At 43.0% G+C, this 25,238-nt stretch overlaps 1 protein-coding gene across 2 annotated transcripts in view; it reads right to left on the bottom strand.

Annotated features, from left to right (window-relative positions):
• zeb2b (zinc finger E-box binding homeobox 2b) overlaps positions 1-25,238 on the bottom strand; it is a 136,880-nt gene that overhangs the window by 27,872 nt on the left and 83,770 nt on the right. For both annotated transcript variants that reach the window (XM_070875356.1, XM_070875355.1), the window contains exon 3: positions 14,898-15,155. In XM_070875356.1, the coding sequence (XP_070731457.1) occupies positions 14,898-15,155 (258 nt within the window). The remainder of the gene's footprint in view (positions 1-14,897; positions 15,156-25,238) is intronic.

Below are 25,238 nucleotides of genomic sequence, written 5' to 3'. Positions count from 1 at the left end.
CAGGCGAGGGTCTGTTCTTGTGCATGGGAGGGAGTTAACATTGAGCATTCACTGTAGGAGGACCTCACACAGCCTTCAACCAGTCAGCCCATATTTGAACCACTTTTCACCCCCCTATTTGTTTGTAGAATGTTCCTTTCAATGTAATAGTGGTCTCATCTTCAGGTATTTGGAGATAAAATGATTCCCAAGTCAAGAAAAAGTCTTACAAATGGAGCACGTGGCAACTGCCTTCCAGCTTGTGGGTCACCAGTTTCTTGGTGCTATTGCAAGTGGGCACAGAAACATGACATTTGGTAAGTTTGTCTCGATTACTATTGGAGCAATATGGCTTTGAAAACTACATTTTAGCAATAAATGTTATTTTAATAAAGTAAATGGCGTGGGAATGTAAAGTTCCACATGAGAACTCAGATAACAACAACAGCAACTTGCCTTTATATAGCAGCTTTAATATAGAACATTCAAAGTGCTTCACAGGCGCGTAATCAGACAAAAATTGACACCGAGCCAAAGAAGGAGACATTAAGATAATGTGACCAAATGCTTGGTTAAAGAGGTAAGATTAAAGGAGGGTCTTAAAGGAGGAGAGAGAGCTGGAGAGGTTTATAGTGGGAATTCAGAGTTTAGGGTCTTTACGGCTAAACGCAACACCGCCAATGGTAGGGTGAATAGAGTGGTGGAGGGGAAGCACAAGAGGCCAGATTGGAGGAACAGATTTGGAAGGTGATCAACATGTTCCACGACTTTGGAAAGGAAAGGGAGTTTGGAGATGGGACAGTAGTTTGGAAGAACAGAAGGGTCAAGGGTGGATTTTTTGAGGAGGGAAATGCTGATGGCAAATTTGAAAGAGAGGGGGCAATACCTAAGGAGAGGGAACCGTTTAAAATATCAGCTAGCATGGGGGCCAGCAAGCAAAGTTGGGTGGTCAATGTTTAATGGGAATAGAGTTGAGAGAGCAGGAGGTCAGAGATGATCTTGAAGAGGGCATAAGGAGAGATGGGAGAAGCTATAGCAAGACGTGAGTTCAGGTATAGGGCCGGGGGGAGCAAGGCTTGGTGGGCAAGGGAACGGTACGGATGTGACAGAGGCAAATGAATGGATGATCTCAATCTTAGTGGCAAAGAAGTCCATGAGCTCCTCGCACAGGTTGTTGGAGGTAAATAAAGCTGTTGAAAGTCCTTCTTCTTAATCATTTAAATGTGCTTTTCCTCAAGAAACAGTTGTGCTATTCTGTTTATACTGTTTGAAGTGTTTAAAGCCAAATGTTTGAATATTTCCAGAAGAGTGAATAGTTTAATGGGGATGAGACCTAAAGCTGCTTTTACATTGGGTTTAGCAGGGTAATAGAACTGTTGGCTGCTGATGCACGAGCTGTTGGACGGCAAGTGGCAATCTCAAAATAAACATACTAGCCAGGCAAAGGCTGGTAGATCGGGTAAAAAATGAATTTTACTGACCACTAGTTATAGTGAATCTGGCAAGTTTACTTTAAAGCTGATGTTGGCTGCACAAGACCAACTTCAGGAGCTGGCAACCCTAGCACCCCAATATAAAATATGATATGCTAACATGGTGAGATGAAGTAAGATAGGAAAAGGCTTGTGTGAAGCACAAACACCGACATAGACTTGTTTCTGTGCTTTAAAATCTATGTAATTCTATGTAACAGCAATTTTATTGGATGGAGTCCCACTGAATCAAATTTAAAGATGCTTTCATATTCATGTTTCTGTAGCTCCAGTTGCTGGAGAGCAATGTTCGTGACCCAGCTACCTGTGTCAACAGGAGCAGGCATTGACGACAAGATCCAACACCGTCTCCAGTGCACCAGTGCAGCCTTTGGCCACCTGAGGAAAAGAGTGTTTGAAGATCAGGCCCTAAAAACTGCCACCAAGCTCATGGTCTACATGAGCCCTCCTGTATGGCTCAGAGACATGGACCAGGTACAGTAGACACCTCAAGTTGCTGGTGAAATACCACCAATGATGTCTCCGCAAGATCCTACAAATCCTCTGGGAGGACAGACGCACCAACGTTAGCGTCCACGACCAGGCCAACATCTCCAGCATTGAAGTACTGTCCACACTTGATCAGCTCCCCAGGGCAGGCCACATAGTTCGCATGCCAGACACGAGACTCCCAAAGCAAGCGCTCTACTCGGAACTCCTTCATGGCAAACGAGTCAAAGGTGGGCAGCGGAAGCGTTACAAGGACACCCTCAAAGTCTCCTTGATAAAATGCAACATCCCCACTGACACCTGGGGGTCCCTGGCCAAAGATCGCCATAAGTGAAGGAAGTGCATCCGGGAGGGTGCTGGCTGAGCACCTCGAGCCTCATCGCTGAAAGCATGCAGAAATCAAGCGCAGGCAGCGGAAAGAGCGTGCGGCAAACCAGTCCCACCCACCCCTTCTCTCAACGACTATCTGTCCCACCTGTGACAGAGTCTGTGGCTCTCGTATTGGACTGTTCAGCCACCAAAGAACTCATGTTGGGAGTGGGGGCAGGTCTTCCTCGATTCCAAGGGATTGCCTATGATGATGATGTATACATTTCTGAAACGACCTCCCTTATCTACACAGGATTGTTGCACAAAGCTGTTTGGAGATATAGGAGCTAGGATTATTATTACTATGTAGTGCAGCTAATGGATGCAGATTGGATCTCCTTCAATTTCCTGTAAAAGCACCATTAAACCTAAAGATCACAGAACTCTAGAACTGATCCCAGTCATCAATCAGGAACATTAGTGATTCTAGAACAGATGGATCTGGATCTTACTCATTTTGTCGACTATGCATATTTTGGATGGGCAGGGAAGTGGACCCTGCATCTAGACTGCAATATGGTCTGATACAACATGTGAGTTTTTAAACTGTTTAGCCTAAGGTCAGCAGCCCAGCACTGGTTTTCAGTTCATGACCCTCCATTCATTGACTGTTACCCCCATGTCTCTACTGAGTCATTGCACCTCAAGGCTTGCTACTGCTGTCTCCCAGTTACACACGTTTTATGCCAGTTATGGTTCGGTTATGCATGGGTGACGAGTACCTGCATGTGCCCATTTAAAATACGTCCTTTATGCCCAAGGCGAATTGAATTTATTCTTAGACTGATTCAGAGTACAAAATTCTGTACATTTACACTGGCAATCAGTGGTTTGCTCCAATTGTTGGTGTAAACAAGGCCTAAAGCTCAAAGATGCATTGAAACCAAATTCCATTCCAAGTCGTACTTTATTGAAAGGGTTCAGTCACTGTGTACCATTACCTAGGGTTCTCCATTGTTTCAGACATCATGAAAGGTCACTAGTCTGTTGCCTATTTGCATTTAAAGGATGCCTTTGACCCAGGGAAAGGGTTAACACACAACTAATGAAGTCGGCTACTGAATCTCTAATGCCTGACCGTTTCTTCAGAATGTAGCCTTGACAGCTTTGCAGTGGGCGTCATGCGTGTTCTCTTGGGTGACCTTTCACTTGCCCATTGTATTTATTAGCAATCTGGATTACTGCCAGGCCTTAGTGAGGCTGGTATGACACTGCCAGGCCTCCACTTGTGTAGGCGCAGACTGTGTATGGATTGTCTACACACAGTGCTCTGTTCCATCAGAGCCTTTAGCATCAGTCGTAACAGTGCCAAACCGTGGTGTATTGCTCAATTCTTACTGTTTTGCATCACAATGTAGAAAAATCGTAAACCTTAATAATATAACCTCAACAGCACCAAGACACTGAACTGGCATTCAGGAAGGTATCACTGGCAAAGAGTAGTCCACATACTACACTGAAGAGCTATGGGCACTTACCATCTTTCCAGCCCTTTCCCCATAATACATTATACATGTTTTTATTTGTTTTTTTTTTACGATTGGCTAAAGTGCTCTGGGTTAGGGTAGGAAAAACCAGGTTGGCTCCCATTCTTGATGACTGTATCATGTTCTCTACTGGTAGCGCCCATGTGAGGACAACAGACGAACATAAGATTGGGTTTGGCTGCAACTTCGACCACAGTCAGACAGCCTGTTTATGCACATGTGAACAATGGCCTCTTGCATGAGATATTAGAGGGCAACAGCCACTTGTGGAGCCCTACACCAGCGAGGAGAGGAGAGGAGAGAAAAATAAAACAAAAAATTGTCCTATTATGGAGGAGCAGAGGGAAATAATGAATGCACTTGCAGGACTCTTGTATCTTCCTCCTCCCCCTGGATAGAAGTTCTTCTGTAAGAATGTTTTGACAATAAAAATATCTGGTGCCATTCCTTGCAGCAGCTTCAAGTGACTGAAATGATTAGACAATTTATCACATAACACTCTGGCAATTAAAACTATATTAAACTAATCTTCATCCCACCTCAGCCATTTACAATGTACTATCCACAGTACAATAAGTTTTAGTTAGGATTTTTAAAATTTGCTCGTGGCAGATTAAAAGTGTGTATTTATGGAGACAATGAGCACTATCGAGGCCTCATTCAGCCCACAGAGTCTGAGTGTCAACTGACGATCACATCAGCTGTAGCTAATGTATTTTTAAGGTATGATTATCTAATACTTGCAGTTATATAGTGCTTTATCATCTTGAAGCATGTCAAAGCACTTCACACAATGAATTACTTTTGAAAGGCACTGACTGGTGTTATGAAGGTAATCATTGGTTAACTCTTAAGAAGCTTTTTTACCCTTCTACCTGCCCCATGTAGCTAATGCTCTCATGCACCAAGAATGCACCAACATCCCCAGCATTGAAGCACTGACCACACTTGATCAGCTCCGCTGGGCAGGCCACATTGTCCGCATGCCAGACACGAGACTCCCAAAGCAAGCGCTCTACTCGGAGCTCCTTCACGGCAAATGAGCCAAAGGGTGGGCAGAGGAAACGCTACAAGGACACCCTCAAAGCCTCCCTGATAAAGTGCAACATTCCCACCGACACCTGGGAGTCCCTGGCCAAAGACGGCTGATTTTGAGCAGCCTTGGCAAAAGCCTGGCAAATTATTTTCTAATTGGATACTGGTGAGTATGTATGGAGAAGAGAGCTCAGAGATGGGGAGAAATTCAACTATGTTTGATATCAGAGCTGATATATTCATTAATATCGTCCTCCCTTCCCTGGTCGTCCCTTCCCTTTGCTGATTGCACCCCTCCCAAACACATCCCCTTTCCTTTAACAATCTATCCGAGGACATTCAAAGCCTCTAGCCAGCGAGCTGCCTAGGGATGCACAGCAGGTGTCTGCAGCTCGCCAGTCTTATTTAAATATGGCTTGATACCCAATAGCGGGTGCACCTCGGGCCTACCTGTTCAGGCGTAGGGATCACATTTCTAGGCCCACGTGCATCTCAGTTTTGACTGCTGCACTGTGATGGGTGTAATAATCTTGATTTCATCATCATAGGCAATCCCTTGAAACAAGGATGACTTGCTTCCATGCCAAAAAAGGATGAGTTCACAGGTGTTTCAATGAAGAACCTAATATTCCAGGTCCTGAACTACATCCTGAAGGGTGGAAGATGCCTGTGTGTGGATTTTTTAACGTGTGGTGGCCATTGCACACCAGCCACCACACGGGCTTGACAGAGCTAGATCTTGGTCCAGTGGCAAGGTGACTGGAGACCTGCTCTGCTGCATGGCCTAGTGCGCACACATATCACAGTCTGGGCTGGCCCGTGCTGCCCCAGGGCCCCTGGCCCCGAACTCACGCCTCTCCTGGGCCCCGATCAGATCCCTCTACAGTCTCTCGCCGCTCCTGCTGTATCTGCTCATGCTCCAATCACCGACCTGGACCTTAATGATGTCGCTCTTCGCTGCCGTCGCCCTCCTGCACCAGCTCGCACTGCTCCCTGAAGTGGCACGCCTCCATGCTGCTCCCGGACCGCCGCACCTCCGCTGCTTTTATGGCCCCGACCTGCCGCTGGTGTTCTCACGCAGGTTAGGGCCTCCACGCTGCTACATTTTGAAACCCCTTCCTGATAAAATTGAATTAACGCGTACTATTATCGCATGGGACCAAACTAAGTGCCGCTGATTGCAAACATAAGAGAGCCAGCAAGTGTTCCACATTTTAATGCCACTGTTTCAAAAATGTAGTATTTTTGTTTGTTTAGGCTTGGCTTGGTAATTGTCCCTTTAATTCCCGTCACAATATATATGCAGTTGAAAGCCAGCCGCAGTGAGAAATAGCAAATACACGTTACAACCGAATTCAGTACGCATGTCACCAGAGCAGATCAATCCCGTTTTTGAATCACAGGCTCGAGGGGGGAACCAGCTACTTTTGAACAAACACAGACATTTGTTCAATTTGATCAGTAAACAGCAAATTAATTTTGAATCTGAGTGTCAGTTCTGAAAATCCAAATAAGCTGTGGCAACTAGTGAAATGGTATCTGAGTGGCTGAACCTGTGCATTAAGTTGAGTTAGTAGAAGAAAGTCTAGCTGATTAGAATCTTCATAGGAAAAGGTAAAATAGATTAGCCAGAGAAGATTACAGGAAAGAAAGGGTCTACATGTGTAAAGATTACCTATAAAGGAATAACTTTACATTAGATTGCAACTCTTTTATTGCTTTTTCCACTTAAGGAGTTAGATAATACATCCGACTGTAAATACATAATTGTATTATATCAGTTAGATTATTTGCTTGTTCACTTGATACTTTAAACAAAATGAAGGCGGATGTGATGCTCTACTGTTTTTATAGACTAGATCAAGTGTGGTCAGTGCTTTGATGCTGGGGATGTTGGCTTGGTCAAGGATGCTAATGTTGGTGCGTCTCTCCTCCCAGGGGATTTGTAGGATCTTGCGGAGACATCATTGGTGGTATTTCTCCAGTGACTTGAGGTGTCTACTGTACATGGTCCATGTCTCTGAGCCATACAGGAGGGCGGGTATTACGAGGGCGCTGAGCACCTCGAGTCTCATCGCCAAGAGCATGCAGAAATCAAGCGCAGGCAGCGGAAAGAGTGTGCGGCAAAATGTGTCCCACCCTTCCTTACCCTCAACGACTATCTGTCCCACCTGTGACAGCGACTGTGGCTCTCGTATTGGACTGTTCAGTCACCTAAGGACTCATTCTAAGAATGGAAGCAAGCAAGTCTTCCTTGATTCCAAGGGACTGCCTATGATGATGATGATGATTATAGAATAGAGAGAGATCCTCTGGAGTTAGTGTAAATTCAAACAGCCTAAGAATAATGAGCAGAGAGGTTTTCTGCTTGTTATTACTGAAAGCCTACCTTGTTCGCAAGGCTTAGGTGGACACACTCAAAAACATGGGGAGTTGGGGCGCACTCATGAAAGTGATCTAAGATATGACAACTGAAGTCATCTAGAGTAAGAAGGGTAGAAAGGACCCCAAAATTTAACGGCTACTTTGGATAGATAAAAATAATGAAACTGCCCCCAGCTTTAGGTTAGTGAAATGTAGTAGGGAGTTTTTCACAGGGCATTAACACACCAAGCAGTTAAGACGTGGACATAAACTGAGAGTTTTATCAACAACATCTGAACTCTTCTCAAAGTGCTACTGCCTGATATGCTACTCTATATAAAAAGAAAGGCTTGCATTTATATACAGGTTATATCTCTTCAGTCCGGCACCCTTGCGACCTGACCGATGCCAGGCCAAATAATTTTCCGGACCAGTTGTCAGCAATACACTAGACTTACCGGGTATGGCTGACAATGACCCGGCCATGTTCTGCGCATGCGCTGCACAGAAGCCTACTGTTCAGCCTCAGTCAGCCACCACGCTCCTCGCTCCTTCTTCACGCTGACCCAACCAAGGAGGGAACACCAGAGGCAGCGGGGAGAAGAGGAACAGCCAGCCCTTGGACACAGCGGGGGTTGCGACCCCCCCCTACCAGGAATGATGCCGGACCAGAGATGTTGCCGGACCAAAGAGTCCCGGACTGGAGAGGTACAACCTGTAGCACCTTTCACGACCTCTGGACATCCCAAAGCACTTACAGCTGAAGTACTGTTGTAATGTAAGAAATATACTATGTATATATAGTATGTATGGAGCTTATAATTACTTCACAATAGTCAGTAGCAAAGCTTAATGATACGTTGTGTACAGGAGACACCCAAGCTTACACCATATGACTCAAAGTGTCGCACATGATTCATACTGCAACAAAAGGGACAGGGAGCACACCATATTCAAATCCTAAGGTTAACAACACAGGAATCATTATTCTCATTAGACCTGTGAAAGGGATTCAATATAAAAGATTAATTTAAAAATGTTAGTGCCTTCCGTAGGAGTAGCATTTCCTTTAGCAATCATCTTCTACCCTAATTAAACATATTTATCTTTCCACTACACTCAGTTATTTCTTCATTACAATTTAACTTTACTGTTAACAGTTAAAAATCTTTCAAGCAATAATGAATGTAATTGTGAATCGTCTTTACTAAAGCAGTGAAAGTTAAAAAAAATGTTGACATATTTTTGAACATAAAAATTAAACCTGTGTGTGATTGTGAATTATTAAATTTGCAACACCTAGCACATGATTCTCAGTTTTAAATTTACAACATGAAATATTGTGATAGGTTTTGTGTTGGCGTGTTACCCTCCTATCAATGCCAACTCTATACAGCGACCCTCTAAAGCACACTGCTAAATATAAAGCTGGTTTTCCATGATTTTTAATGCAGTTATATAGGTAATACAACTATAGTGTAGTGCCCCGGGCGAGGAAGAGGAAATATCAGCCAGGTTTCTCGCTCTTTTACATTTTTACATTCCTATGGAACTGCATGCCAGACTTTCCAGGTTAAACATTAGACTGATCTTATCCTAAATACGTTAACAGTTGGGAAGTCCAGCTTTGCTTTCTGAGCAGGGAGCCCACTGAGAATGCGTATCGGGAATTCCGTGAAGATTGCGCACCATTTTCCACCCATCAACCAGAAGCATAAAGAATATCCCCTTTAAATTTAACATTTCCTAGGGGCTAATATAGCTGCTAATATGTCGTACACCCAAACATTATTGTCCTGGCCAGTGCTGCACATGATAAAAGGCATGCAACCTGGCTGGGCTGAAGCCTGGCGGTAAATGATATTGGTTATTTCAAAAATAGACAAGATATCTCACTGTGCTCAGATAAAATGTGGGTGAAGGCAGATCTAATCTGCCCTTATTTCTGCTCACAGCCACTTGGGGAGGAGGACAATATAGTGGGCTGCCTTAATCGCAGGTCTATCCAGTCTGAGCTGCATTCCACATCCCTCCCTCGCGACTAGTGCATGTGCTATCAGATTTGCCATTCACCGGTTTTTTTAAAAGTTTTGACATATCCTACAGGACACCTACTTCCTTTTTTCAGGTGGTCAGAAATTCAACTGATGTTTGACAGTTTGCTTTAAACTAAATGACTTACTGCTTGAAGTGAATATGGTTATATACTGCTGGAGATCTCATGCATACGCTACAGTTACATACACAATCCCGTTCTTGAAATAGTGACGCAGAGTCAAAAGCAGTAGTTTGTAAACCCAGTTTAAAAAGTTTTGAAATCCTCATTTGCCTGCTGTGGTGACAGAGCTAAGTTACCGCAAATCAGCAATGCCTCGCGGTGTGAGCTGAAAGTTTTGTTTACCACTGCTCTCGGGAAAGTGGCGATTCTTGCCGAGATAACAGTCTTCATACATGAGCCTCAGCCGTTTGACCGTGGGGGGCATCACTTGGCAGCCACGAGCATGCAGAGATAGATTTTGATCTTTAAGTGGCTAGCTGGCGGGGCAGCGGAGAGGCCTGAGGCCTTGTTAGCATTGCCTCAGGGAGCTGCAGACCTTTAACGGGCGCCTGCTGAAGCTCGCCGGTGGTCAGTCGAAGGCTGGCTCTAACACAGAGCCCGGCCATGGGCAGGTAAGTATGGGGAGGGGAGGGGGGTGGGGAACAAGCCCTTCATCATCATAGGCAGTCCCTCAGAATCGAGGAAGACTTGCTTCCACTCTTAGCATGAGTTCTTAGCTGACTGTACAGTCCAATATGAGAGCCACAGTCCTGCCACAGGTGGGACAGACAGTGGTTGAAGGAAAGTGTGGACGGGGAGTCTGGTTTGCCGCACGCTCCTTCCGCTGCCTGCGCTTGATTTCTGCATGCTCTCGACGACGAGACTCGAGGAGCTCAGCGCCCTCCCGGATGCACCTCCTCCACTTAGGGCGGTCTTTGGCCAGGGACTCCCAGGTGTCAGTGGGGATGTGGGACAAGCCCAGGTTGGCAGTGGCCCACAGTATCCTTGATCTCAAAAATTAAATCAAAAAAGATGTGGGGTCATATTTTTAAATAGCCACTGGGACAAATAGGCAGACTGTGGGCGGCATATGTGCTGCCCATTTGTACCTCAAAATTGCAACTGGGGACCTAGATACATCTAAAGGGCCTACCACTACAAACAAGCGGGTGTTCTGACCATTCATTGGAAGGGCCCTTCCAATGTGGTGGCGGTCAGCGTGCCAACGTAAACAGGCTGGTAAGTGATCTGATGCCATTTTCACGCCATCCCATCTACGCCAGGCGGGCCAACATTAAAATTACGCCCACGCTTTCCAAAAGGAGTAGTGATCAAAAGCTGGGACCTGTGCTGACCTTTCACCTCCTCAGCCAGGGGGCATTGTGGCCAATTGAAATGCCCCAGCTGACCGAATCTGGGATCTTCTTGGTCAATTAGATTTTTTTTTTCAATGTTATTACTGCGAATATTTCTGTATTAACTTTGATAGGCTGTTCACTATAGAATAGGGTTGGAATTATCTAAAGTCTCACAGCAGCAAATGGTGTACTTATATATATAAAACATGAAATGGAGAAAGTTCAACAATGACCTCAAGCTAAGGGGTTCAGTTAGGACATAATCACTGCGATACCACACTCAGTGGCATCTTGTACTCACCCTGGCTAGGTCCTCATGTGCTGTGTCAGAAACAGCTGATCAGCCAATCACCATGATTTATCAACAGTAAATTAAAGGTTTTCAGTCTTCTTGTTTGCACCACACTTATTTGCCAGTTAATATAATTAATATAAAACATAAAGGACCTCCAGGTAAGTAATCCTATCATGGTGATTGTTGCCACTTAGCTGTTACAATCATCATGATTTATCTGCAGTATATTAAAAGTTTTGAGTCTTTTTGATTAAGAACATAAGAAATAAGAAATGTTTTGTGCCACACTTATTTCTGGTGTCAGGATTTTGGATGTCACATCACTGGGAGTCACAGTTTACACTGCAAGGTTTGTAGGCCAACCATTACACTTACCTGTCAGTCCTCCCAAACATGTGCTCCATGGGACCATTTGTTTTATGTTCCCTCCCCAAGCCCAGCCTGAATCCCTGGCCAGCTCCCTCTATCCACGTACAATTTGCCCACGCTGCAGCCCAAAGCCAACCTGCGGCACTAACTAAATGTCTGTCCCAATCTGGAATCCCTCTCACCCAGGACCCACTGGCCTACAGCTCTGGTCGGATCTCTCCCACAAATGGCGACCCTCTACCTCCCATCAGCCAGTGACCTGGAGCGGAAAAAGTGAAAAAGAGAGAGAAATAGAAGAGCCGAGAGAGAGAGAGAGAAAGTGAGGAGAAATGGAAAGGGAGTGAGAGATGTAAAACTTGAGGCAGAAACATAAAATCACAATAATTAGGAACAGGAGTAGGCCATTTGGCCCCTCGAGCCTGCTCCGTCATTCAATGAGATCATGGCTGATCTACAACTCCACTTTCCTGCACTATCCCCATATCCCTTGATTCCCTTAATATCCAAAAATCTATCGATCTTTATCTTGAATACACTCAAAGACTGAGCCCTCTGGGGTAGAGAATTCCAAAGATTCACCACACTCTGAGTGAAGAAGTTTCTCCTCATCTCCTCATCTCAGTCCTAAATGGCCGACCCCTTATTCTGAGACTGTTACCCCTGGTTCTAGACTCCCCAGCCAGAGGAAACATTCTCTATGCATCTGTCCTGTCAAGCCCTGTAAGAATGTTATATGTTTCAATGAGATCACCTCTCATTCTTCTAAACTCTAGAGAATATAGGACTAGTCTACTCAATCTCTCTTCATAGGACAATCCCCCCATCCCAGGAATCAGTCTGGTGAGCCTTCGTTGCACTCCCTCTATTGCAAGTATTTCCTTCCTTAGGTAAGGAGACCAAAACTGTACACAAAGAAGAGATTAAAAAAAAGCAAGAGAAGCAGACGTAGAGACAGAGAGAGAAGCAGCAACAGAAGATGACAGACAGTGGTGAGAATGTGGAATTTGCTGGCAGATGGAGTGGTTGAAGCAGATAGCATTGACACATTTAAGGGAAAACGATGCATACATGAGCTATATGGAAATAAACTATGTGGGCAGGGCAGGATGAGGTAATTAGAGTGGGAGGAGGCTCATTTGGTGTTTAAACATTGGCATAGTAGGGCCGAATGGCCTGATTCTGTATTGTAGATTCAATGGGCCCAAAATTGATGGACTCACCACCCATTGCCGCCAACATTCCTCTTCGGGTTCTGCCCAGTGCCACTTTCGATTTGGGCTGGAGCGGGTGGGAGGGGAGAAACGCAAAGAACCGCCCGCTGATGTCAGCGGACGGCCGAGTGGCATAAGTGACCTCCCACCCACCGAGATGCCATATTGATGCGGGCGGGAGTCGGCGCCAGAACAGGGGTGGACCGCTGGCTGTAGGCTGGTCTGTCCCCGGTGGTGAGTATGAAGATCTTAAAAAAAAAAGTTGGTGAACATTTTTTAAATATTTGTTTCACAGCAACTTACCTGATTGGGGTCCCCTGAAGGTGTTCCGATGGGTTTTTTTTCCCCGATGATTTTTCTTTGCAGGTCTTCGACCCTCCCTGGGCTTGACTCCATCCTTCGCGGCACTTGGGCAGCAAGCGCCTTTGCCACCAAGAATGAGAGCTCCTGCCAGCTGCCACCCAGATTGGTGGCGTACATCCCTCATTTGCCACCCGCCGTTCTTTGAAGAGCCTTTTTGATGAAAATCCCGCCCAAAGTATCGTCAGGTAGCTCGGGCGGCCATCGGCAATCCTTTGGGCGGCATTGGGCGGGCGGGGGCCGTCATCAATTTCGGCCTCTATGTTATTCTAAGTGAGAAAAAGTCTCTTCTGACTCACCATGAACAGTACTGCAGGAGATCTATTAGTTTTAACACTAAAAATGTCAGTTCCCTTAACAGTAAGTGTTATTTTTTTAATTTCCTGTGGCTAAATTATATTTCTCAACAGAAAGTTGGATTATAGTTTCCTACATTACAACAGTGACTACACTTCAAAAGTACTCCATTGGTTGTAAAGTGTTTTGGTTCGGTGATTGTGAAAGGCGTTATATAAATGCAAATCTTAATTTTTTTCTTTTTATAAACTGGTCGATAAGGTGCTTGCCCTATTGGTATTTCATTTCCCCATTCCGCCCCACCCGCCCCCCCCCCGGTCCCCCCAACACATTATACCCAATTGTACTTTAGACTCCCCAACAAAGTTTGAAAACATGCCAAGCAACGTTGTATCCACATGCACACTTTTGGGAAGTGTCCTCCCAAGTAAATCCTTGAATAGTCCTGAGAGATGTATTATCTCTGATTGTATCCCTTAAAACAAATCCAAAAGTTGTTTTATTTAAAAAAAATTATTTTACCACTGAATGCTGATGATACCAGCTGGAGCTCTGGAGGAGTTGCAGAATCAGAGTGTGTAAGGAAACACAATTAACAGATACAGTTGTTACCAAACGGTGCTCAATGTCCATGTTAGTCGTGTCAATTCTTGCTGATTCAGCTCTTGCACTAGGACTCAGCAATTCCTCCAGGCTAACCCCTCTGGTGGTTTCATCTGTGCTCTCCATTCCAGCAAAAAAAAAACATCAAAAAGCGACAGAAATTTAAAAAAATTATTAAACTTCATGATAATTCTTTGCAACTGTTTAATTTGTAAAAGGGTACGGATTGTAAGGCAGCATCCTTGACTCTTAAGAGCTTGGTTTTGTTTTTTGTACTCTTATGCTTTTTTACTATACTGTATATGGCAAAACTCACTAAAGACTGTCATAAAAATACTTTGAAGAGCCACTGCAGCCTTGAATGCTGCATTCAGCGAACAAATAGACCAACAAGTAGAGTGGATCTGAAGTAAATGCTTGGAGAATGGCATTATCCTATATTTTAGTTTGGACTGCTCTTTGACTTGAAGTGCGATCATTAGTATAACGTTTTGTGAATGCATAAAGCAGATATACATCGACAATGACTTGAACAATAAAATTGTAGCCATGTAATAAATTAAAATAAATGTGCTTTTAATGTTTGATATTAAAGTATGTTGACCCCAAAATCACAGCTGGAACTGCAATAGGTTTAAAAAAAAATTTCAAGCATGTCATAATGGAGATGGCACTGACCTCCACTCTGCACCCCTAGTTTGTAGACAGGAATTAGTAGTGAAGAGCTTTTAGCATCACTTCACAGAAACCAGAACTCAGTGTCAAACTACAGCCTTTAAATGAGATGGTAAGATAATGTTGTTTTGCTTTAATTAAACAACAATAACTGCATCTGCACTACTCCCCAATGTTATTCTTTAATTACACCCAATGCATCAGGTAGGTACAAGATTCATAAAACTGACACAGAGCTCTTTTACGAGTTTGACCTCTGGTTTATAGAGCTACATTGGCTTTTGAAGAGTGCCACCAAATTACATATTTAACAATGGTTGAATCATCGCATAATATGTAACACTGAGAACATAAAACATCTGTAACACATTCCTCTGACTAACCAGCATGTTGAGCCAAATAAATTAGAATGAAGAATTTTATGTACGGACAAAATCACCGATGATCCTATAAACAGTGCAGAGGCCAGACTTACCAGTACCATCTATTGAGACTGGTAGTGTCTCCCTGCTGTGCCAGGTGTGTTCTGTGCCGCAGTCCCTCTTCTCACTTTCCTCATCCTCTCTTGGCAACAGTACTTGGTTCCCATGTGGGGAAGAATCGTGGTTGGGCATAGTCACTGGACTGGAATCTCGGTCCAGGGCATTTATAATACTGTCATCTTCTGCAATGTGAAGCTTGTCTTCGTCGTCTGTTTCTGAACCCGTATCCACTACATTCTCATAGTTCAAAACTGTAAAAGAGAAAAGAAAACAGAGGATTATGGAGTTACAAAAATGTATGTGAAACGGAGGCTTTTATGAAGCAAGGGGCTGCAGGCCAAATGACCAAAAAGCTCCACTACTCCTGTGTTTTCCTAACCTGGTCAAATGTTATTTTTCAAATGAATTCCTCTAACCCGGACACAGCACCCGGCCTTACACTTTCCAAATTCATGAGAGCATCAACAAAACATGCAGAATATGCTTCGAAACATGCTTCAAATGTCAGAACAACTCAAGAACCAAAATAAACCAGTTTATTTTGCCGTACAGACCTGATGCACTCGCACTCGCATTCCTTAAAATAGACAGTTTATAAATAAGGTCTTTGAACTGAATTGAAGGTGGCTGCTTCTGCATTAGCCTGCCTTCCCAGTCATTCAGTGTGCATGGTAGTACATAAATTGTCCACTTTACCACTAGACAAGAAAGATTAGAGTAATAAACACAGGGACATTAGTTTAGCTCGAGAAACATACCATCAGTTACACACATACAGACACAACACTGCCAAAAACTGTTTAACCTACCTCACAAGAAACACAAACAGACACACTCGCATACACATTCACACCCGAGCAGCTCAGTAATATGACATCATGGGAAGAAGAAGGAAGAAAAACAACTCCGGATAAACCTCAGTTTTCAGGTTGGTTTTGATTTCTATGCTCTTAATAAAGAAACCCTTTGGTTTTATCAACTACACCATCTCAAGTGGCTCTTGCCAGCTATCAGATTATACAGGAGTGGCAGGAACAGAATTGCGCTTGTATCAGGTTTAGAATCCTCCTCGCATGAATCTGTGAAACATTGAAATCATTTCTATTTACAACTCTTGCTTTCCAGGCCTTCTTATCTGCTTCTTTTCCTGCTTCTGGAAGGTTTGCTGTTTATTTTTTTAATAAAGAGTAACAAAAAAAGTTTTTAAAAAAAATATATATATATATGTTAACCGGGACAAAAAGATTACACTGCACATATCTACTCATAATATGATCTTTGTATAATCCGCGGGCCTGCACTTGCCTTCCCAACAACTGCACAACAGGTGCAAATTAAAATGAAAACGGCAGTGAAGTTGGGCAAACAGAAATGCTGACCTGGTTTGAATACCAATTGACGGGCGAAACAAAACCTTTTCAAAGAGGTGTGACCACAAGGGTTTAGGCAAGTTCAGGCTGGGTAATGCCCTTTGAAAATAAATGATTTTTTTTTAAAAAAGGGAATATTCATCTTCACTCTAGCTGTGTGGTCCAGATATACCTTGGCACAATTGACTGTGCCCTTCCTTTGCAACGGCAGTTTAACCATTTCTTAGCAACGTGCCGAAGATTCTTTATTGCACAAGGGTTCAAGGCTTCACTGGATATATTTGTCTCGGGCTGCAACAAAAGGCCCGAGCCCTGGGAAGCTATCAACCCACCCCCTAAAAACTGGTCTCTGGGTGCAAGCGAAATAAAGAGAGGTCTTGAAGGAGTGAATAAAATTATCTAAGGCTGGACAAGCATTAAAAGGCTTTCTATTCCATAAAAAACATGCCTTTTAAGGTCTTTCGCTTGTCCCCAGCATTCTCTCTGAATATCACGTGAACATTCCCGGTGCAGTGTGATTCAAATATTTTAGAGAAAAGGAAGATAAATGATTAATCACTAGCTAACACACTCACAAATATCAGCACAAGCTAAACAAGCAATGAAGTCATGTCTCAGTATAGGGGAAGCAGCAGAACATATATCACCCTCAAAGGGCAACAATACTTTCCCAACCTGCAAGACCTGGATGACAGTAAATACTGTTTGTTTCATAAATACCAATTTCAGTCCTGACAAGAATCTCTCCTCTGAGCAATAAGCACAAACCACAACACCAGCTAGTGGCACAGAGACCTCACTAAGACTGTGGGAAAGATGTAACAATAGTGCTTAGATGAACATTACCATTTTATTGCACTGATAAGCTCGGCACCCCTACCCAGGCAAGTACAAATGATACTGAAATTATCCTCTTTTTTGTAACAAAGCAGAAAGCAGATTGACAGTGAAAGAACTCCTGGTGTAACCTGAAGGCTATTTATTCAATAACTTATGCAAACCTCCAGAATTTTAATTAATGCAGTTTACAGAAATGGGAAGTGGTTTAATCTGCCTAGAAACCTTGAAAAACAAAACCGTTTACCCTTAATTGACAGGAATATGTGCATTTGAGCTAAAACAACTATAAATAAGTATTGGGTATTTTTTTTAATTTCAAAATGAACTGGGGTTTTAATCCTCTTTTTAATCTCACTCTGATAAAAACAAAACCAAGCTAGCCTTCCTCAATAGCTATTGTGACTTTGTTAAAGGTTCTGTCTGCCTCTGGTCCAAAAAGGGCCATTTCTTACATGTGGCTCCTCTAGATTTACCCAAGGGCCACCACGGAGGCTTTAGTCATCAAGCTGCAAGTTGGCACCAGCACAGGGTATTACTTCAACCTACAAAGAAAGTGGGTGCCTGAAGAATTCTTCAGAGTTATTTTGTAAACACTGAGAGAGAGAGAGAGATGTCCAGTCGCTGGTTCGGAATAAACAATGGCCCCATATTAGTCTCTGGACAATGCAAAATGCCTGCCAAGTGAATAGCCGTGATGGATAGCAAACTGAAAATGTAGAAATCTCATGGAGATCCATGGAGGGATTTCTGTGGTGGCCACCGCCCCTTCTGATTGTTCTCGTCAAGCCCAACAGGACCTGGACTTGCAGTAATCTAACTGGCTTTCCTCTATACTCAAAGAAAATGCTTAATAAAAAATTGTTTGAAAACTAACTTTAGGCCATTAGTAAAAGTGCTTTAATGCATTTACTAATGCGCAGACATAGTTTTAACACTAATGCCCCTGCAAAAACAGATTTTTGAACGGAATATTTGACTGAAGGGAAGGGAGGCGAGTCCAACTATTCAAATGTATTTATTTTTTTAATTTTTCCTGTAACAAGTTTGTTTTATGGTGACAAATATTAATGCTGCTTACATCACAAGAGGATATTTGAGGATTTAAAAAAAATACACTGACAGGACTGCAGACTCCAATGGGACATGGTTCCAAACAGCCATTTTAACTTCTGCTTTAAAAAAATAAAGAAATAAAATCTGAAGGTTAAAAAAAATGCCACGCTGGAAGGATTATAGGCCCTGGGTAGCCACTCTTCTCAGGTAAAAGAAGCAAAAAATACAATTTGAGTTTACATCGTGCTGCAAGCCATGCTGAAATATAAATAAATAATGCCATAAGTATAAGTTTGATCCAGCTTGCACCAATACACAAGGAAGACTATATTAACTCAGGCCTATCATTTTATTTTCTCATTTTAAAACACAATACAAAACACAAGCGCAAGAAAATGTTTGCCTAAACTGCTCCTTCCGGCCATTCTTGCTGACGTATGATGTATATGAAATAAAACAAAGTAAATATATTTTTGAAGGCTGTGTGTGCTTCTGTCCTGTAATTGTTTTTCTCTTTCTAAACCGTACACTATGATAAGATAAACTGTTTCAACGGGAACAGACTCACTGTGCACTTTAAGGCTGCAGTGTTCCGGCAACATTTTTCTTAACTATAGAAATTTAAGCTCAGCCAGCCAGACACCTACATGAACTAAATGGCTTGAGTGAGATTGTCAGAAAAACAATGATCTGGCTGCTTTTGCGGAAGGCTGGCTTGAAAAAGTTGCCTTCACCACCTCAAAATGGCTTTATTCCATGCAGATAAAAGTGTTTTGTAGCCACATCTTTGAAGATGACATTTTTGGGCAAGGTGATGAGAATAAAGGGATATAAGGGCATTTTGCCTTAACAACACTGTGTTTAGCAAACCATTTTTCATTTGTTTGCAAATGTGCAAATCATGTTCAACATGCCATTGCATCACGAGCAATTGATATCATCATTATTGCAGAAATGAAACACAACTCTTCTCCCTTTGCAAACAGAAAGAGATTTGCCAAACAGTTTTTCTCCTTAATTCATACAGCACTCACATAGCCCTGTGTGGACATAATACACCCACTTGCTGCTTTGGTGAACATGTGCAGGATGTCAGGTCTGAAGCCTTCCTTCTCTCAGTATTACATAGGATTACATAGAATTTACAGCACAGAAACAAGCCATTCAGCCTAGCTGGTTTATGCTCCACATGTACCTCCTCCCACCCTACTTCATCTAACCCTAACTGACTTTCTTTCGATTCCTTTCTCCCAAATTTTGGCCAAATTGTGACAAAGCATGGTGGACTCAAAAGAGCAGCCTTAACAATGTGTTAAATTTCTTCTAATTCTCCATCAAAATATAGGAAAAAAACAAGGTGATTTGATATTTCAGATTTGCACCCCACTCCCCTCACTTTCCCATCCCTTCCCACATAAACAGGTTCTTTGGTAGGTGCTAGCCACAATCATCATTATTATCTGCTTCCCTATTGTATCCTCTAACTTGTTTGATCAGGTACATGTCTGAAGGGCTGGGGGGGTGGCGGGGGGGGGGGGGGGAGGAATTCTAGCGATGACTCTGAAGTATCCTTAGGTTTGAGCTTGAGTAACAAAAAAGAAGGAAAAAGAAGCTGTTAGAATGTACATGTATGACAAATAACATTTTCGGGGGTAGGTCAGCAAATTGTGCTTGGACCTTTGAAAGGATATGGTCAAGCTCGTGGGCAGAACATACTTAAGGAGGATTAAAATTCAGCTCACATTATGCTGATTAGCCCCCCCCCCCCCCACCACTCCACCTCATCATTTTCTCAATGAGTGTTGTTTGTCACTGTATCTTTGGCCTGGAAATTGGGCTGTTGATTTCCGCCTGATCGCCCAATGCAGTCCATCATCAGGTAACAGAAGAAGTGATTCGGAGAGGTTAGTCACTCCTTCATTGTCTCCTATTTCCCAAGATGAAATGCTTCAATGCGACCTGCTGCTCCATTTAAGGGCTCGGCTCAGAGCTCCCAAAACTCACCAATGGAACTAAGAGACTGTGAATGGCAGTCAGCACTGGGCACTTCTAATTGATGCCATTCCGTCTGCGAGTCAGGCGCTCACGCATTTCTGCTATTGTGCTGCCATAGTATCTATATAATGACGGCCCCTCGCCAAATATATTTTGCACAGCTTAATAACCATTTTGGTCAGGTGCACAACCTCCAGAATGGCCCAGGCTTTCCAATAATGGCGGTGTCCAAAAGACACCGCTGCTGTGCCACAAGTCAAGTGTGCTCAGCAGCTAAAGAAATGACGTTCACACTCAGCAAAGACGTCATTGTACCAAACTGTTTCCTGACTTGTGATCAAGCAAATTAGATGGCATGGGGGCATCAAGTGTGAAGATAACGCATTAATTGCAGGCTTGTAAATAGAGCTGGCAGCTGATTCAATTGTCTTCAACTGAACGGAGTTTAAATAAATTTAACAGGGGTCAAATGCTGGGGGAAAAAAAGTAAAAACAGAATATTGTAAAAGTCTGATCTTCTTCAAAGTGTTAAACCTCCTGCCTTTACAGATTGTCATCTTTATGTGTCAGCATGTGCAGTAATTCTACCAGAAAACGCAGCAAATTTAAATTATGATAAAAGCACTTCCTAAATATATTCTTTCTCTACTAAATACTGAAAGAACAGATTGAAGTTTTTACATCAAAGGCTATCCTACTTTTTTTTCTAAGTATTCCTATTCTCCAGTGGAGCTCTCAGTTGCTTTCTCTTGCACTCAGCACCATGCTTTATGCTCCCAAAGGGAACAGTACCTGACCCATTGGATCATCTACATTTCAAGACCTCAAGTCAATCCTGGGCTTAACGTTGATTAATGTGTATGCAAATGGCACCAGGCGGCACTGGAACGAAAGATCTTTTTTTTAGTGTATCAGTAGTAAAATCGCTTAAAGCTGACCAACAAAACTCCCCAAAAAGCCCTTTCAATAAATTATCAATCAAACCCAGAATACTAATAATGATTTATAGGCCAGCCAGCTCTTCAGAGCTCTTTTTTTTCCACTAAAGCATAAAACATTACATCCAAGAGCAACAGTAATAAAAGTCACTCAGCCAGTTTCGCCTTCAGCCTTTTTCTCAGTGAATCTCAACTTTCACTGAAACCTCCTTTACAAAATAGCTTATTTTGACTAAAATCAAACCGTACCTTTAACTGAAGAAATGACAGCAGGGTCCATAAGGAAATGCCTTACTGCAAATAAGCCCTCATGGTCCCATGCAGCTAGAGACTTGAAACGAACACCTTCCATCAGCAATAAAACAATTTTTTAAAAATCCAAAGTTCACTTCTGGTTGGGGCAGCCTATACGCAAATGCCTTGTAATCCTCTCAGCTAAGAATCATATTTAGTTCTTCTGCTGGGAATTAACAAGAGCCTTCTCTGTCTGGCACGGCTAACAGGCATTGTGTTGCTTTCTAGCCCATCAGTTGCATGGGATGTAAATGGACATTCACCTGATTGGATGGAAGCAATTTGTCGTGCTTGGGGAAAAAAAGAGATTGGGAAGTATGTTAATCACCTGAATGGCTCAAAGGGGAGGTGTGCGCATTTGCAAATTGGAAATGAGGTCATTGTCTGCTAGGTTTCCAGGGGGTGTTGGGTGTTGTTAAACCAACAAAGATGCAGCTGACTGTATCGGGCTCACCTCACGACCCACCAGACTGGGCAAGAAGTGACAGAAGTGAAAGGCACAGAAGCAGACGCTTGATACATTACGGGGCCCGCTTTGTGGCAGGGAAAACAAGCACAAAAGCAGGAAATTCAGCGATGTGTAACTGGAACAATGAGAAGGGAGAAATTCAATAATTTCTGTCAGGAGGCACCGACTGAAGCTGGACTTTAATTGAATTAAAGTCCCATTATTTGTTCAATCCCGAGCAACAGGCTAGCAAAGCAAGGTTTGCTCAACTGTTCTGAGGTACCACCTTTCCTCACCCCGTAATACTCAGCCATCTGTGCACACATCCACACATGTTCTATCTCACGACAAATGCACTGGGCCCCTATCAAGCAAGGACGCCAAAAAAACACACACACACACAAAAGCTCTGCAGGCCTCCCTCAGGTCCAAAGAGCAGGGGAAAAAAACTCTTTGCTTGTCACACAGGTGAGCCAGCAACCACATCCTATCAGCCTTAACACGCATCAAGCAAAAGAAAGGTTAAAATTAGAAAATTCAATTTATTTGATAATTTCCCAGAATAATTAGAGTTAATATGGGTTAATTAATATGCAAATCTCTCAGCAGATGTTCTGCAGCAGGGCCCAAGCGTGAAAACAGTCTGCCTTCCCCTACGTGATTTCGGCTGTCAGTTATTGGGCATAATTACTGTAACTAACCAAATACACACAAAACGTTGAGAATATAAAATTGTTACAGTTTCGCCTGTGCGCAAGCTGGTACTTTGCTGTCACAAAGGGGCCAATTTCTTTTTAGAAAATAAAGGTCTCTTTTTAGCTTCCTAGGGCTTTTAAAAAGGCAGTGACTAAATTAAGTATCTTATCTGCTCCCATGCATAATTTAATCAGTATTTTTGTTGAACTCCTCCCCTTGATACACTGGTGCAAACAGTGAGAAAGCTGGCAGATTTTGAACAGGTATGAAGAAAACGAATTTAAAAGAGGTAAGTAAGCATGTGGGCAGGACATATTCACAGCTCAAACTCAACCATTTGCTCTTCACAAATTAGTTCGAGTTTTTTCCAACAATTTGCTGCTGAAGATTCTCTCCACGGATGTATTTGCAAAGCAGCTGAAATCACTCGTAAGCATTTACTAGGCCACAAAAATGTCTTTATTCATTAAATACCTACTGCACCATACCAGTCAACTAGTTGTAATTAACTAGGGCAACATCACCGCTGTTGCAAAAAACAAGCACAGAAGAGTCTAAATGTGACATTAGTTGGAATATTGTGATTGACCGGATGGTGTATTTCCATGTCTCATGTCAATGCAATTTAAATTACAGCCTCATAACATTCATTTATAAAGCAGCGGGAGAAAGTTTTCCATGTAACTTATTGGTGCTGACTCTGATCCTTTAATATATTCAATTAGTTAAAACTTTTAAGTTCAAGCATGTCTGTCCAATCTTGAAATGCTCCCAATGCTTTACAAGTGCACATTTTAATAAAGGCCGTTTTTAGCATAATTTATATTTTTATTAATTTTATCAGTTTAAAATGTATTTTATATCCCCCACCTCCACTGTTTTTCTTGATCTCGTCAGGTTCAAGCACATGCACACATGCATGTACGCGCACACACACACACACACACAAACTGTCTCCCTGCCATTATTGCAGCCTAGAAGCGCAGTCTTTAACCCTGTAACAAAGCACATGGAGCACTGTGCTACCATGTCATGAGCGGTTTTTAAAGCAGCATAGTGGAGGTACTAGTTCCATGACTTTGAAGGTGGTTCTTGGTGTGAACTTTTCCTTTTGGACTCCTCCGCTGGCTCAGTGGATGAAAGTACCATTTGGTATGCCACTGAATCAGAGAAGGCAGGTAACAGGTTCCATCCCTGTTTTGTGCTGAGTTAGCTGATTCATTGGGGTGGACATAGGGATACACAAGAGATACTGAGAAATGTAGACCTTGGAGTACATGTCCACGGGTCCTTGAAGGAAGCAGGGCAGATAGATAAGGTGGTTAACAAGGCATATGGGATACTTTTCTTTATTAGCTGAGGCATAGCATACCAGAGCAGAAAGGTTATGCTAGAACTGTATAAAGCATTAGTTCGGCCACAGCTAGAGTACTGCGTGCAGTTCTGGTCACCACATTACAGGAAAGATGAGATTGCACTGGAGAGGGTAAAGTGATGTATGAGGATGTTGCCAGGAAAAAGAATTTTAGCTATGAGGAAAGATTGGATAGGCTGGGGTTGTTTTCTTTGAAACAGAGGAGGCTGAGGGGGGACTTAACTGAGATGTATAAAATTATGAGGGGCCTAGATAGAGTGGTTAGAAGCACCTATTTCCTGTAACAGAGAGGTCAATAACCAGGAGGCATAAATTTAAAGTAATTGGTAAAAGAATTAGGAGGGAGTTGAGGAGAAATGTTTTCACCAGAGGATGGCGGGGATTTGGAACTGACTGCCTGAAAGGGTGGTAGAGGCAGAAACCCTCACCACATTTAAAAAGTACTTGGATGAGCACTTGAAGTGCAGTAACCTACAAGGCTATGGACCAAGAGCTGGAAAGTGGGATTAGGCTAGACAGCGCTTTCTCAACACGATGGGCCGAATGGCCTCCTGCTGTGATGTAAATTTCCATGATTCTTCTCTGATTCTAAGAGAAAACAAATATCAGCTGAGTTTCTATTCTCAATTGCTGTCCAATGACCCCTCCTGGAAAGTGTGAATGTCAGGTGACAACAGCATCTGGCTTGCTTATGATAGTTCACACAGTGGAATAGCTTGCTCACATTTGCTAACTAGGTCCAAACGTTTAGAATGACCACTTGGCAAGGCATCAGAGGGCGGTTGGTCTTTGTGGAACTTCAGGCCAAAAAGCATAAAAAGGTGGCAGATGAGCACAGGTATGAGAGACTAGAACACTGAATGGAATATATTTGTAACGTGTCTCCTGAGCGTAACACTGGCATACCGGATAGGCTGCCCATTACAGAAACCATTACTGAAAGCAATGGGAATGGAAATCGGACAGTTTCTATAACAGGTAATCAACAACACCAGCTTTACACCCGGGCGGCAAGTTGAAAATCTACCCCTTAATGTTTTCAGATTTGATGTTATGAAAGATTTCCTGTTGGGGTCCATTCTTATAATAGGTTGAGCATGGAGGTGATGTCACTTGCATCGCTGTGGATCTACAATACGTCTTTGTACACCTAGAATCTTTACCCTTGGATATGTGGCTTTGCAAGAGTAGAATATTGGGGAAACATGTTTACTGTGGACGATAAGGGAGTCAAGGGTTATGGGGAGCAGGCAGGGAAGTGGAATTGTGGCCAAGATCAGATCAGCCATGATCTTATTGAATGGCGGAGCAGGCCCGAGGGGCCA

Source organism: Pristiophorus japonicus, chromosome 3 (genome assembly GCF_044704955.1).
Source record: "Pristiophorus japonicus isolate sPriJap1 chromosome 3, sPriJap1.hap1, whole genome shotgun sequence".
NCBI lineage: Eukaryota > Metazoa > Chordata > Chondrichthyes > Pristiophoridae > Pristiophorus > Pristiophorus japonicus.
This window is presented reverse-complemented; position numbering and strand designations above follow the sequence as displayed.